Raw genomic sequence first — 16,665 nt, forward strand, 5'->3', positions numbered from 1 at the left:
CAGATGATCTATCTTTCGCTTCTTTTCCTTTGTTTGCATTTGGTATAATTATCGTGAGTTTGTATATTGTACAGTGCTCAAAATACACTACATGTACTGCTACCTTTAGGACACATTACTGCACATTCAGCGCTATTTTCTTCAGCTGTTAAACATCTAAATCCATTAGTATAACATTATCAAACACATGTTTGACATTTCTCAAGACTCTTATAAATAAGGACTTCTTCTGAGGCATAATGTGCCTTTAATGGTCAGGTGATCGTTCTTTTTTTTTATGTACATCATTATGGCCATGTGGCCCTATCACCCACCAAGTGTTAGCTCATATAAGGACATCACTATAAACTACTAGGTCAATGACAAATATTTCATTTTTTAAACTGATCAAACAGTACAATGATAACTCCTGTTTACTTAAGACAGATAACTGAACGCTCATTGGAGTGACATAACTTAATAATAACTTTTGATGCACCATATCTTCATATCTATTATTATCCCTATCAAATTACACGAAATCCATTAGTTTAAACTCAAACAAACTTCAATGTGAATTTAAATAACTTCAGGGATTTAGATGGTAAGTGAATAATTTCGTTTTTTACCGATTTTAGCTACTGTGTATTTCCTAAGGGCACAGACAAAATACGGAAAATGGTGAAATGTTTGAATATATATGTTCAATACTTTTCAAACAGTTTTAAAATCTGGTTTTAGTATGTTGTTGTATATTTTAACCTTCAAATAGCTAAATCAGTTTCCGGGTAGAGTGCATAAGTCGGAAGGAGAAAATTTACTAAATACTTGTAAATATGTTCATATAACTGCACAAAACACTCGTTATACACAAAATGTCTTGAAAAATATGATGTTTTAAATGAAAGGCGATATTGCGATTTAAGGGGTTTCATCATAGAAGCTCTAAAAGAGAAATTATCCCCTTAACTTAAGTAGCACATATTCACCGTAATCATTCATTTAAATACATGTATATTTCATGTTGTTTAATGCTGCTAAGTGCATTTTCGACATATATACAAAACTGATTTTTTTTTCGAGGAAATGGCTTTATTTCTTTTCCTTAATTAACTTTATTTGGTAAAAACTGTACATTTTTCAGTAGCAAACAATCTAGAGTGATTTACCTATAAAACGTGTAATTTATTAAAGGGGCTCCACTGAGGTTTGAAAGCCTAAAAACAAAACATTTGAATTTCTTACAAAAATGAGCTAGGGCACTATATATGTAAAGATAGATCAGAAAATGCTTTGAAATAAATTGAAAATCGGATCTTTATGCTTTTCTTAGCCCAATTTGAGTGAAAAGCGTTTAAACGCTTTTCATTTTGGGTCATTTTTTACAATTTGAATAATTATTCTGGAAAAACGAATAGGGCGAATGATCTGAAATTTTGCACAAAGATTAGTGGTATAAATTAGCATGGAACCAGACCAGCCTGCGCATCCGCGCAGTCTGATCAGGATCCATGCTGTTCGCTATCAGTTTCTCTACTTGTTATATGGTTTGTAAGCGAACAGCATGGATCCTGATCAGACTGCGCGGATGCGCACGCTGGTCTGGATCCATGCTGGTCGCAAACCCATTATTTCGGTTTTGTCGTGTCGCGGCTCATATATCTTTTTTATCATACCAGATGGATATTCGTAAATCATTTTATTATATACTTATAAATGATATATTGAGAAATATTGATGAAATAAAATGCATATTTTCATTTTCCGTATTTTCACTGTAAAAATTTATTTTTCACTGCAGTGAAACATATTTTCCGTATTTTCACTGATGTCTTGCCGGACTACTTTCTTTTAAATTCTGCCAGTACACAAAATTTAAGGGAAAGTTTTTGAAATTGTATCACAAAAAAAGAGAAAAATGTATATAATAAACAGAAAATTCAAGTTTTTTCTATAAATACATGATTTAATTTCATCTTGTGGCATGAAAATTACCATATTTCACTCGTGGCTACCGCCACTCATGAAATATTCATTTTCATACCACTCGATGAAAATAAATCATGTATTTATACAAAAAACTTGAATATCCTCTATATATTACAAAAAAAGTTGTATTACATTACAAGTTTGTTATTACATATATGACAGATGACTTTTCGACGTACCAAAATGCATCAGTAAATATCTGTGCTCATCACAAACTGATTAAGAAATATGTAGATTTTATTTTTCAATTAAAAAAGTGAATAAAAAATGTTTAATCATAGAAATCAAATTATGAACCTCAAGGCGGCTTGACTACATGTTTAGCACACTGAATAAAAGGCGCTTTTTACCCCAAACATGTTTATCAACGAGTATATTATGTACAATTTTAATTGATTTTAAATAGATTTAGGAAGTCTTATATAATAGCATGTTTAAATGTAATCTAAATGCTTTTTCAGAATTGTTTATGTATGATATTTAAATGAGAGGTAGAAGAAAAAGTAATTTACTTATACCATAAGTACTAGGCTAGGGATTCGGAACAAAATTTGTACTATGAATGTTGTTAAAATATCTGATTCCATCATATTGATGAGGCCAATCTCAAAGCAAGCAAAAATAATTAAAGGCACATTATGCCTGAGAAATGACTACAGTTTTGTTAAGCGAAAATGTGTTTTGTATAGTTTTAAAAACATTTTTAAAGCATTTTAAATGTTCAGAGGCACAGACAGAAAATAGCCTTGACGTACTGTGAAATAATTGGTAACATAATGTAAACAAAGGGTTCGGTTTTTTTTGGGTTTGTATTTTTACTTCCATACAAAATACTAAAATCACTATATCTGTAATAATTGCCAAAAAGCAAGAGAAGCAAATATTTTTGAGAAATGAAAAAATAGCAATTTTAAGTCCTAATGGGCCTTTAAAGAAATGAAACCGTACAAAACGAGCAATGCATCTTAATGCATGACAAATTGTGAAATTTCTATTACATGTATATTTTATATTGATCGGTTTGCATGTACAGCTTTTACTTAAATCAAAATGTAGGGAGACAATAAAAAAAAAGAAAAGAAAAACGGCACCTATAAGGTACCGAAGATATTAAAAGGATTTTGAATCATTTGGTATAGTGAATGTGTTATGTATTATTTTTAAAAACATATTTAAAGTATGTTAAATGTTCTTAACAGGCATAAAAAAGCCTTGAAGTACTATGAAATAATTGGTAAAAAAAATGTAAACAAAGGGTTCGGGGTTTTTTTGTTTTTTTTTGGTTTGTATTATTACTTCCATACAAAATACTAAAATCACTATAACTGTAATAATTGCCAAAAAGCAAGAGAAGAAAATTAATTTTGAGAAATGAAAAAAATAGCAATTTTAAGTCCTGATGGGCCTTTAAATAAATGAAACCGTACAATAAAAAAGCAAAAAGGCAGAAATTATTTTATATTATATTAATCTACCCGAAAGATATCGATGCTATTGCAAGAATTTTGAATCTTGTGGTATTGTGTAATTCTTTTTTAGTATATACACGACATATAGTTATATTTTCCTGGTCGGAAACGTCTGACTCAAGAAGCAAATGTGCATTAGTTCGCATGATGGTTGACAGTATGTGTCCATTAACGTAATTAACGAACAGAACAGAACAGATTTATACACATAGAGTTGAATCCATATACATTTTGTATATGAAGTTCTGCAGTTTTATTACAATGTGCATGGAACACTGATGCACAAATTGATTTATTTTAGTTGACATCATCGCCAAATCAATAACACGATTTCATTAGAATATACATTTTGTAAAGGTGACAACGTACAAGAATAAGATGGTATTTTCGTGAAAAAATAATAGCAATCGTTTCTTTCAGATTTGTATTAAGTTGTCTTTATAATTATAATTAAGTTTAATCATAACTTAAAAACTAATCGCACAGATCTGTATTGCGTTATTTTGATTAAATCACTGTCATCATTACTTTTGAAATTATCGCGTACATTTCAAAAAAGAATATCTTGATTAAATTAGGTATGGGAGATTTATTTTGTCATAATAAACATTTATATAAATGTATGGTATTGTGCATTCGAAAAAGAAAACGATTTTATCAAAGTTTATGGGACATTTAATGGTTAATGAGTATCATTTCTTTTTTCATTTTAAGCTACTGAAAAAAGAGACAAGATTTTACCAATACTTCTTTATGTGTACGATATCCATCTTCAAAAAGACCACGTGACTAGTCGATGTTCGATTTCCATCTTTAAAAAAAGACCTGTGAAAAGATAATTTTCCTCACGTGTATTCATAAAAGGCATTGTGATTTTTTTTAATATAAACCATCTAAATATCAAGAAGCCATTGACCTTTGCTTACTTTTTAATTTCCTGCGTTTTAATGTATTACACAACAATGGTTTGTTCAAATTAACCAAGTCCATTTTGATGTTAAAATTTCAATCAAAATTCTTTCGCATTCATTTCAATTCAGGCAATATGTGTGTGGCGGCTACTATTTCAATTTGACGATCTTATAAACGGAATTAAACTGAAATAGTACTCTCCTGTTAACGATATAATTTCCAAATAATAATTTGACACTCATAATTTTGTAATTTATTGTACATTAATAAATTCATACTTTAATTTGAAAACTTTAAGCCGCTTATAATCACAAAAATATAATGATGCTGACACGCAATATCAAGTGTCTATGATTCCCGAGAGAACTTTAGTACATATAGCTTTAATAAATGATAGTAAAATTAATTTAACTTCTTTTTTTGTTTACAATTTGTACAATTTTTGTGGAAATAAATTATAATACTGTAGATTTTTTTCTTTAAATTTGATTAGAAATATAGGTGTAATTAATTAAGTTTTCCTTTTTTCTATTCTATGTTCAATGTTGCATTTTAAAATATACTTTGCACATCGATCTTGAATAACAGATTCTATCTTTCCACGTGTTATTTTCCAAATATAAGATTAAAGTATGTTTTTGTTTATTACTTTATTTCTGTGTTGCTTTGAGCGTGCTTTATGTGTGCATAGTCCAACATGAATGCAGAAACAAGTTCAATTAGTAATAAATGTGTTCGTACACCACGCGAGTCTCGTGCAGCAAAATCGCTAATCACGTGTCGATGGATGAATATGAAACTCTTGTGATGTCACATAATCTAAAGCTAAAACTGAAATCTAATATAAATTCTTTTATCCACGAACAATATTAACGTACAGAAAAAGTAAAATACATTTTTTCGACAAATAGTGTTGGATTTCAACTGCAGTAAAACGGCTTATTTGCATATTTTAAGCGAATGCCCGTCGTGTTAAAATAATTTTACAGAGACACAAAATAATAAATTCTGAACTTATTTTATTGATAATTAAAATAAAGGCGCGGGCTGTCAAAATAAAATAGACCTTATTACGAAACCTGAATTATACTATTTGGCTTAACTTTAATTAGATTAATCACTATTGAAATGACATGTGAAAATCGTGCACAAAAGGTTTGATTGACTTATAGAGAATTAAGTCTACGTTTGTTTAAGATTGGATCAAGCTTTCAGAAGACAGTTGTTATATACATGACGCCACTTGAAAATGACCGTCTGGGTCAATATAAATGATAAAATCAAAGTATTTAAAATCTGGATTACAATCTGGTAAAACTTCATTGACTTTTGTCACATTAGTGAATGACACGCTACGGTTGTTTTCTCTCCCATACTTTCTGGATTATCATGTAGCCAGTAGCAATATGATAATCTTGGCGAACCATCTTCAAAAATACTTCATACTGATTAGTTAGGAATACAGTTGCTCTATTTTAATCCAATTTAAATATGGCTTTCATATTCAGAAGACAAAAAAATATAAGTGGACTTTTTGTTAAGTTATCACAGAGTCTTATTAACTTCTTTTAGTGTCATAATATCATTCTTTTAGTGTCATAATATCATTCTCTAAGTGTCATAATATCATTCTTATCATAACAGACAGATCATTTTCTTAAAATGTTAAACAAATGAGCCGCGTCACGACAAAACCAACATAATGGGTTTGCGACCAGCATGGATCCAGACCAGCCTGCGCATCCGCGCAGTCTCATCGGGATCCATGCTGTTCGCTTACAAACCCTATAACAAGTAGAGAAACTGACAGCGATGCGCATGCTGGTCTGGATTCATGCTGGTCGCAAACCCATAATGTTGATTTTGCCGTGACGCGGCTCAAATGTTCATTATCAAACTGACTTCTTACGAAGACTTTAAACATATATATTATTGTTAAAGATACGATAATTCAAGTGAATAATAATTGTTTCTGCAATTTTATCATCTGGCAAGCAAGACGTTATTTGTATGACAAACTGACCAAATTTTGGTTTTCAAATAGTGACATTATGCTGATTTTTTCATTGTCTAGTTGAGATGAATTAACTATATATTTTGAAAGATTGACTGTTGGAAATGGTGATTGATCAACAGTTGATATTGGAACATGTTTATAAATGTGTCTACAATATCACGCCCGTTTAACTCACAACGAGTGAAAAATGTCCATCGGTAAAAATGTTGTGAGCAACTTCCGTTCCTCGTTGTGAGCACCCATCTATGACGATTGACACGATAAACAATGTGAGTTTTTCATAATTTTTGAAGATTACAGACATTTATGTAAAAATATCGAAATGCAGTTAGCTAGCGATGTGTTTTCCGAGTATGCACATGTAAAGATATTGCCTGTTGGTGGACAATTTGATGGAAATACCGTGCGACGCAGTCACTCGGCGTAGCTGGAAAACTGGAGACAACTTCTCTTTGGACCTAATTTAACATTGAAAACGTCGATTCTGGTGACGTTTTGTGCATTCTAACCTAAAACAGATGCCCACAAGTCTTCAGCGTAAATTATTATCTGAAAGTCTTCGTAGAAACGAAGATATACCCTTTTTTGCTTTAATCCTCGTTGTGAGCACCATAACCTCGTTGTGAGCAAGACAAGCGCAGTGCGTGTATGGTTTTAATATGTAATTCAGATGGTGTAAATATAATTTTTAATCTACCACAGCAGTTAAAACGTTTTTGCACAGCAGCATTTCTTTGCAAGACGTTGTGCATACCCCAAAGGGAGGCATATTAGTTTTGAACTGTCCGTCTGTCAGTCCGTCAATCTGTCCGAAAACAATGGCCATAACTTCCTTATTAGTAAACGGTTTTGATTCATATTTGAACACAACATCTCTTAGCACCTTCCTACGGACCTGTATTTTTTTACCTTGACCCCTGAATGGCCTTTACCTTGAAGGTCAAATTGTCCAAAAACATTTAAGATTGGCCATAATGTCCTGGCATAATGTTTAGGCACAACACATCTGTGGACAAGGCCTTTCAACTATCCTGAATTCTTTTGACCTTGACCCCTGAATGACCTTCACCTTGAAGGTCAAATTGTCCAAAAACTTAAAAATTGGTCATAACTTCCTTATTAGTATACGGACTCTACTCATATTTTGAAACAACACCCCTTTAGGCAAGACCTTCAAACTGATCTGTATTTTTTTTACCTTGTACCGTGAATGACCTTCTAGAACATCCAAAAACTTTAACATTGGTCATAACTTCTTTATAAATAAGTGGAATTAATTCATATTTGGACACAATGCCCCTTTGGACAAGACCTTCCAACTGACCTATATTTATCTCACCTTGACCTTGAATTACCTTCACATTGAAGATCTAATTGTCCAAAAACAAATAATCTATCTGGTCCATAAATCAAAGGACAAAGCACCACTTCAGGGGCATTGTCAACTTACCGTGATAGTTCTTGTTTTACATAACTTGGTCAGTCTTCAGCTCAGGATAAACACATGTATGTGTGTATCACACAGATTGTGAAATTGTTGAAATATTCATAAACACCCCGTGATGTTCACTCGTGCAACACTAGAGTATACGAAATAAAATACCTGATTTACCTCCACTGATTAGTTCTTCTGTTAATCTGAAGACTTGTGAATATGAAGAATAATTTTCAAAAAAAGAAAAAGAAGAACTATTGCAAAGAAAAACTATTGTACAAAAACGTTTTGATTGCTTTTGGTAGATTGAAAATTGTATTCTTGCCATTTGAATTACATATTAAAACCAGACAAGCACTGCGCTTGTCTTGCTCACAACGAGGTTATGGTGCTCACAACGAGGATTAAAGCAAGAAAGAGTATCTCTTCGTTTCTACGAAGACTTTCAGATAATAATTTACGCTGAAGACTTGTGGGCATCTGTTTTAGGTTAGAATGCACAAAACGTCACCAGAATCGACGTTTTCAATGTTAAATTAGGTCCAAAGAGAAGTTGTCTCCAGTTTTCCAGCTACCCCGAGTGACTGCGTCGCACGATATTTCCATCAAATTGTCCACCAACAGGCAATATCTTTACATGTGCATACTCGGAAAACACATCGCTAGCTAACTGCATTTCGATATTTTTACATAAATGTCTGTAATCTTCAAAAATTATGAAAAACTCACCTTGTTTATCGTGTCAATCGTCATAGATGGGTGCTCACAACGAGGAACGGAAGTTGCTCACAACATTTTTACCGATGGACATTTTTCACTCGTTGTGAGTTAAACGGGCGTGAATATAAAACGACTGTCCCACTATTTATATTATCTGAACGTTGCAGGTAAAATTCCGGCGGATATTTTCAGAAATTTCCATTGAGTAATTTGTCGTTTATGCTAAGAAAAGTATTAAATTGAAAGAAATAATGGCAAAATGAAAACTTAATTTCACCTTCACCTGTTTCCTCATTATATTCTTTTGAATGAGCTTATTTTTATATTCATTTTTGTATACGAATTAGAATGCTTACCACAAATTTAACAGCGTTTCGCAATCTGGTTGTACATTACATTGCAAATATCTAAATATTAAACAAGCAAATCAATTCAAGAATATAACTTCTTTTAACATTACAGATTAAAAAATGAATTATGAATATTCCAAGGAGTTATTGTTATTTTCTGTTTTAAAATTGTATACCTGTTTCACGGAATACTTAAACACCGTACTATTGCAATTAAATATAAAAAAAAAAACTTTTTTATGTCACATGGTTCAAACATTTGTAACGAGGTCAAGAGATAACATCAATATCATTTAATGATCTCTAACACATCTCATACTAAAACCTTTTTGAAGATATGATATGGGTCATTCTTGTTTAAATGCAAACAGTCTTATTTTATTCAAAACCTTAATGTGCTGATAGTTTCTTTTTTTATACTGGCTCGAAAATGCTTGAAAGTTTATTGACTTCTTAATAAGATCAAAACCGTAACCCATATAAAACATCTCCCGTTTTCATTAACTTAAATTGTCTCTTTTCATATATTTGTTTTTCAGTAAAATGATTGACGAGTTTCTTTCTACTGTCTATTCCTCTTTCCGTAAATGTTTACCGTGGTTTCAATGGACCATAGGTGTGTCAGGGATATATGATCTTAATACCTTCGCCATACCTTGATGCAATAATGTTTTTGTAACGGTTTCCGGTTACGACTAAGTGTGAATTTTGTCATCACCGTCTTCTTTGACAATCAATCTGTTCGGAGCGAGTGGGAGAAAAACGATATAAGGGGTATGATATCATATCACTGTGACCTACTTATAACATCATGGCCTATTATTTATTTCATTTAATTCTTATATGTTCCCCAAGCACTGCTGGGGTTTAATTCATGTTTTCAAAAAGACACCCCATTTCACAAATGGCACATAAAAGGATTTTCATACACATGTCCTAATCTTCTTGTATTTTAGGGATTATAATATTTTTGATATTTAAAACAGCACAATTATTATTTCATTATTATTTTACACATTATAAAATAATAATGGATTATGTTTCAGCGTTTGCTCCACGTAATGTTCCAATAGAAATCATTATTGGGACCAATCTGATCAGTTTAGCTTCGAGTCCAAAATATCAATATCAAATTCATATCGTACCAATATAACCTTGTTTTCATTTTTTTCAGCGTAAAAATATCTATACCAAATGTACATTGTACTCAATCTAGCTTCTAGGAAAGAAGCTAATACATTTAACCTAAGTTACCATCGCTCAGTAAAGTTAGCTTTTTAAATTTGTCCCCACTCACGACTTTAATTTCATTCCCTGTTAAGATTAAACAGTGAAAAGTGCATGACATTTTGGTTACAAACAGGCGAAAACGGTCTTAACTAATTGTGTTGTATTAGCACTGTCTGAGGCTTTTGTAATAGAAATCTAAATACAGACGTTAAATCTTGTATCCGCTGCAACCTTTGTGTTACGTCTAATTTTTGATAAGAAAATTGCCTCAATTCTTGCCAAATTCGCTAACAACATCCGCATCAATAGACGCTTAAATTATGGTTGTCATAAAATGTTTTGAAAACCGACGAATACTGCTCCAACAAACATTCAATGACCATTTTCGTCTGGCTTATTTCTGTTTAATTACCATACGAATTAATGAAGACAAATGTCTTGTTGATAAAGAAACGCTAGGCATTTTCACATCTGGGGTATAGCTTCCATTTTCAAAGAAATTTTAGCATGACAATACGGGTCTTTGTTTTTCAGAAGTAACTCTTCGCCTTTGGCACAGGCCTTAACCATACTTGAATAACAAATGTCCTTTAACTTGAAATGTTGGAGTGTCTTTATTTTCTGTAATACAATAAACTGGACTAGTTTGAGATCGGATATTAGGTACTTGATTTTTGAGACCTGTCACTTACGATTATCTTTAAAGCATGTCTGATTTGGTTAGAATAATTATCTTTACATTCTTTTTGTTTACTTGTTCCAGCTGAGTTAGACGGTCATTTTCTGTGTATCTTGGGACCATTGCAGGGGAATTTTCCTTTGGTTAAAACAGTTTGCTTTAGCTTAACTGGTTGGTGCAATGCTATATGTATCACTTTGTTGTTGTTGTTGATATTTTATTCTATGTTTATATATATTGTTATTTATATTGTTAGTTGATATGTTTTAGCGGTTATATGCAATTTAATATGCATTTTTAACAAAAACTGAATTTCTTATTTTTTTTAATTATGAAATTAGTATCATTTTAGTATGATATATGATTTATTTTAGTTTAAACATAGATATAAAGTTATTAAATACTACATACTTTTTTGAGGGGGTGGGATGACGTGGATGGAAGAAATGTTTCCTGTACTCTATCAGGGTCTCTTTATCCCAAAATTGTAAACGTTATTAACAATGATTTAAAAAAATAAATGTTCAAAAACTAAAAATGTATTGCAAACTCTAAAAAACCTTTACGTTTGTATTTCATTTTGAAGATATAATCTAAAAGATAAAACTTAATAGGCAGGAAATTATGTCAAATTGCGTGAAAATGTGAACTTTCAAATGAAATAATAATAGTAATAATGACAGTGTCTGTGTAGGTTTGCCTCCTTTAAAAAAAGGCTAATTGATTTTTATTAGTTTCACCACGCAAAATTGGACATATTTGAAGCTGCTGAATTTTTATTATAAAGTTAACACTATTGTATTTTGTCATGACAACATTATTTTAATATATACTTGCTTGATCATCGGACAAACTTTCAAGTTTAGAATGGATTAAGGACCATTGAACTGTTGTTCGGTTATATCTTTGGTTAGTCCTATATTGCGTTAATTGTCGTTACAGGATTTCGGTCAACTGTGGTATACATGAACATACATAGGAAATGACGGTGTTTGTGAACAAATGGAATTTAACAACTATTTTATTATTTTCGGTAAGTTTCTTTTACTTACAACTATAGTTTTATCAAACCTATTGTTTAAAGTTATTTTCATGTAGCGTTTATAAGTCACGTTAAAGTCTATATACAGTTAGGATATTCTGTAATACATCTAGTAGTAAAACTCCTTGGGGGTACGTTATAGTGGTAGACTCATGTATGACTTATTGTGGATATGTTTTGAATGACTGATTGGTAAGGGTGCGCAATAACACTGCATAACATTTTTTTCGTCAACAAGGCGTGATGAAAAGTATCCTGAATTCTTGTGATAGCTAGAATAAATAATTGAAATGTTAAAAATAAACTGACTTATACTAACAACACCTGGTAAATATTGATTTCAAATACACATTGCCTATATATGAGTTGTTATTATGTAACCGTTTTGTTAAACAAACGTATCGGCTAGCTCTATCTGAAGTAGGTAAGATGCTTACGATAGTGAAGGCAGCACCACAGATTCGTGTGGGGAAGTTGTCTGTAATAAGTGGAGAACGATTAACCAATGTAACTGGAACAGTTTGGCCGACGCCACGTAATATAGATGTACTTTTATTATGAAAAAAAAAAAGAAAAAAAAAAAGAAAAGAAAATTATTTACGTATGCATGCACCCAATGACACGACCGAATTGATGCAGACAAAATAAAGGCTGTTACATAATGTGGCCTCCTGTCAGGATCACCTGTAATCGGCTTCCAATTATTGTGCGACTTTGACACGAAAGTTAACGTGTACGGAGACAAGATAATTGTATTAAATTGGACAAATCTTCTACAGTTTTTCCTGGGAATCTCAGCTTGATATACACTTTACGTAGGAAGTGACAAATTTTAATAGATTAGCATATTTTCCGTTTCAATCATTTTCGGACTCTGTGTGTTTGACATGAGATGTTTTTACGTTTGCTTCAAGTCAACATTCGTTGTTGAAAAATATACTTTCAGGTTTTTTTCTTAACAACATTGTTACATTTTATGTAAAAGGAATCATTTAAATGCTCATTTGAAACAACAACAAACAACAACAACAACAGTCACATCGATATCTATGTGGATACTTCGAGAGGCATTAAATAAATAAATAAATAAATAAATCTTTTCCACTGAGGTCAAAAGGCCTTTAATTTGAATCACTTTTTAGGGTACTTTGAAAATTTGAAAAAATAATGAGGAGAAATACTCAGAATTAAATCGAAAATCGATATTTAGTGCTATATCGATAGCCATGCACTTTATGACTCCTTTTATCTCTATTTCAGTGTTACGTCCCTTTGTTTTAATTGACGCCATTTGCAGTCATTGAAGAGGCTCAAATAAGCTTTATGCGCATTTGTATTTAAAACTTACGGGAACGCCAAACTTACTTGTTTTATTGTGATTTTTTAGTTCAAGGAAAATGTATGTGTAATGTATTTTTTTCACATTCTTTGCATTTAGTGCCGGCATGCATTAGGAGCCGCGCACGTGTTGTTCATGCAATGACCAGATGACTACACGTGGCCGTTTGGAAAAAGGCTATATATTAAAACGAAATAGGTTATCATATGTGCAGTGTTTGCATATCAAAATGAGTTGTAGTAAGATTAACAGACTCAACTGGCCTCTTTTTTTACGGTCCCACTGTAGGGCCGGGGGAGGGTCATTTCGATTTGCCCTTGTCCGTCCGCGCGGCAATGTGCGTGTTTGCGTGTGCTCGTTCGTTTTTTCCTCATTTTGCGTCACATGAAGCTCTGAAAGTGCTTGAGCTAGAGTCAAACTTTACAGGAATGTTGATCAGTATGTGAAGTTGTGCATCTTGGGTTACAGGTGTGGATTTATTCAGTTTTGTCAAAGTTATTGCCCTTGTTGCGGATAGCTCAATAAGTATTTGACAAAGAGTCATGAAAATTAATGGGAATGTTGGTCAGCATGACTGTGTAATTATGCAACGTGGGGTTTGTTTGTGGATTTATTCAGCATTTGTAGAGTTACTGCTCTTGACTTAGTCAAAATTGCAATTTTCAACTTGTATCAAGCATAGCACAAAAAATGTTTGACCCGGAGACATGACACTTCAGGGCTCGAGCTACTGGGCGATTCGGGCGAAATAGTCGCCGAATTCCTTCTGCCTTCGCCGACATCCTACATGAAAGCGAAGATGAAGTCGCCCGATTTTATTGATCCATTATTGAAAATTACCAACAATAACTGTGAATAACATGTTATGTGTGTCTGCTTTGTTTACCCTCGCCGCCGGAAAAAGGGACTGTCATGCATCTCAATCAACGCGTATGTCATTAATCCGTTTGTTTACCAACATGTCATAAAAGTCTAATTAACAGACACTCGAGGAACAATTAGACTCCGCCCACGGCGAGATTACCGATACGTGCGAGAAACCAATCGTAATTCACGTTTCAATCGAGGCGACATTATTAAACCAATCATTAAATCGCTAACATACAACTACCAGTAACAATTATTTATGATGGACGGATCAAACGTCAATTAAATTTTCACTATCGAATGATTGTCAGAATTAAGAGGACCGCTCGACATATAACTGTAACGGTAATTTTAAATGAAAGTTATGATAACCTTTTTTTGTCGACGAGTTAAATTTGATAAAATTGACGGCGTATTACACTGTATTTATTACAAATGTAGTTAAATTAAAGATCGTTTCTTTCGTTATCTACTTTCATTTTCTTTACAACATAAGTGAATATGAATATAATGTCCGGCGCAAGCTTTTTAATAGTAAATCAGAAGGGAATAACTGTTAATCCACCCATGATATGATCCATGATAGGAATCAACTATGGCTTTTTTATCTTCATTTAATGCAATGGTTGCATTACATGATACTCATTCTTATTATTACTTGTTTCAAACTACTTTTAAATTAAAATTGAATATTCTGTTGTAACACAAATCCAATTCATTTAATAAGATATGTACAGTGAGTCAACATAATTGCAATAACATACAAAAAACATCGATAAATGAATCTCCTCACTTCTCCCTAAAGTCTCCCCACTTCTCCCTAAAGCAGCTGAAGGGAGAAGTGACTTCTCCCTAAATTTTGAACCTAGCTTGAGCCCTGCACTTTACAGAAATGCTTATCAGCATGTGAAGTTGTGCACCTTTGGGTTTGCTTGTGGATTTATTCAGTATTGAGTAACTGCCCTTGACTTAGTAAATAGCTGCATTTTCAATTTTTGTGGCATGTAGCCAAAAAAGTATTTGACCTGGAGTCATGAAAGCTTTCAGGAATGTAGGTCAGCATGTAAATTTACCTACCTATGGGTTTGCTTGTTGATTCAATCAGTATTTGTAGAGTTACTACCCTTGACTTTATAAAAATGTGCAATTTTAAACTTGTGTGGCACGTAGCTAAAAAAGTACAAAGTGTATTTGACCTGGAGTCATGAAAGCTTTTAAGAATGTAAGCCAGCATGTGAAGTTACCTACCTGGTAGTTTGCTTGTGGATTTATTCAGAATTTTTTAAGTTATTGTCCTTGATAATTTTTTTTACAATTTTCAACTTGTATCTCACAGAGCCCGTAAAATATTTGACATAGAGTCATTAAACTTTACAGAAGTGTTGGTCAGCATATATAGTCATTCACCTTGGAGTATGCTTGTATATTTATTCAAATTTGTAGAGTATTTAAATTGCCCTTAACATAGTAAAAACATTAAAAAAATGTTATGTCATGTGTTCCTCTAAAAGTGCTTAAGCTAACATCAATAAACTTTATAGGAATGCTGATCAGCATGTAAAGCTGTGCACCTGGGCTTTTGCTTATGGATTTATACAGTTATTGCCCTTGACTAAGTATCAGTTTGCAATTTTCTTTCCAAGCTCTTTTTGTAACTAAGCAGCTACTTTCTGGAATAGACCTGATTCATTCTGTTTTCTTTAGTGTATTTTACTTATGAAATATACATAGGGGTCTAATCTAAGAGATTGCCAATTTTCCTTTATGACCTTTTTCTACATTAACTTAAAGAGTCTGAAATTTATGTTATTTGAATGAAGAAGGTTGACATGTAAGAATATTTTAAAAGTAATGGTATTTTTCGTATATTTTACATCTTTTTACTATAAACACTGATTGCTTGCCTTTAAAAATTGATGTCTTGAACTTTTATAACTGTTAAGAATTGTTTACATAATGAGTTGTGTTTCTTTTCAGCTATGTTCAATTGTTGTAGCAAGCTGGAGTCCTTGGGGTGATTATACACAGTGTTCAAGGTCATGTGGAGGTGGAGTCAAGTACAGAGAGAGATTGTGTGTGGTGGACAGACTTGACAGGTATATCAATGACAAGTTTAATACTTTTGAATTAAAAAGCTACGGTGTCATAAAGCAGTAAAGGGGAAATAGGAAATCTTTAATTTACTACAAGCACGTGCAAGAGCTATTCGTAGCCATAGACATTATAAATGAGCCGCATCACGACAAAACCAACATAATGGGTTTGCGACCAGCATGAATCCAGACCAGCCTGCGCATCCATGCAGTCTGATCAGTATCAATGCTGTTCGCTAACAAACCCTATAGCAAGTACAGAAACTGATAGGGAACAGCATGGATCCTGATCAGACTGAGCGGATGCGCAGGCTGGTCTGGATCCATGCTGGTCGCAAACCAACTATGTTGGTTTTGTCATGACGCGGCTCAAATATATGTGTGCATGTGATGGCTAGTACATGGGCATCATGGGATAATAATACATGGCCGCACAACAAGTATTATATGCACATGCATTATACATTATGCGGCCAGAGCAATATGCTTTACTTACACACGCGTACATAATAACTATTGCATAGCCATATTATACTGTCAGGTG

The 16,665-nt window shown here is 32.7% G+C and overlaps 1 protein-coding gene across 1 annotated transcript in view; it reads left to right on the forward strand.

Moving 5' to 3' along the window:
* Positions 1 to 510: 510 nt before the first annotated feature.
* The window catches only part of LOC132738562 (papilin-like), a 270,884-nt gene continuing 254,729 nt past the window's right edge, over positions 511 to 16,665 (forward strand). Inside the window, exons 1-3 of the mRNA XM_060726072.1 lie at positions 511 to 583; positions 11,723 to 11,813; positions 16,006 to 16,124. Of these exons, the coding sequence (XP_060582055.1) occupies positions 11,763 to 11,813; positions 16,006 to 16,124 (170 nt within the window). The 5' untranslated portion in view covers positions 511 to 583; positions 11,723 to 11,762. The remainder of the gene's footprint in view (positions 584 to 11,722; positions 11,814 to 16,005; positions 16,125 to 16,665) is intronic.

The sequence above is a fragment of the Ruditapes philippinarum genome, unplaced genomic scaffold (assembly GCF_026571515.1).
Source record: "Ruditapes philippinarum isolate M1 unplaced genomic scaffold, ASM2657151v2 ctg298_1_1_1_1, whole genome shotgun sequence".
Lineage (NCBI taxonomy): Eukaryota > Metazoa > Mollusca > Bivalvia > Venerida > Veneridae > Ruditapes > Ruditapes philippinarum.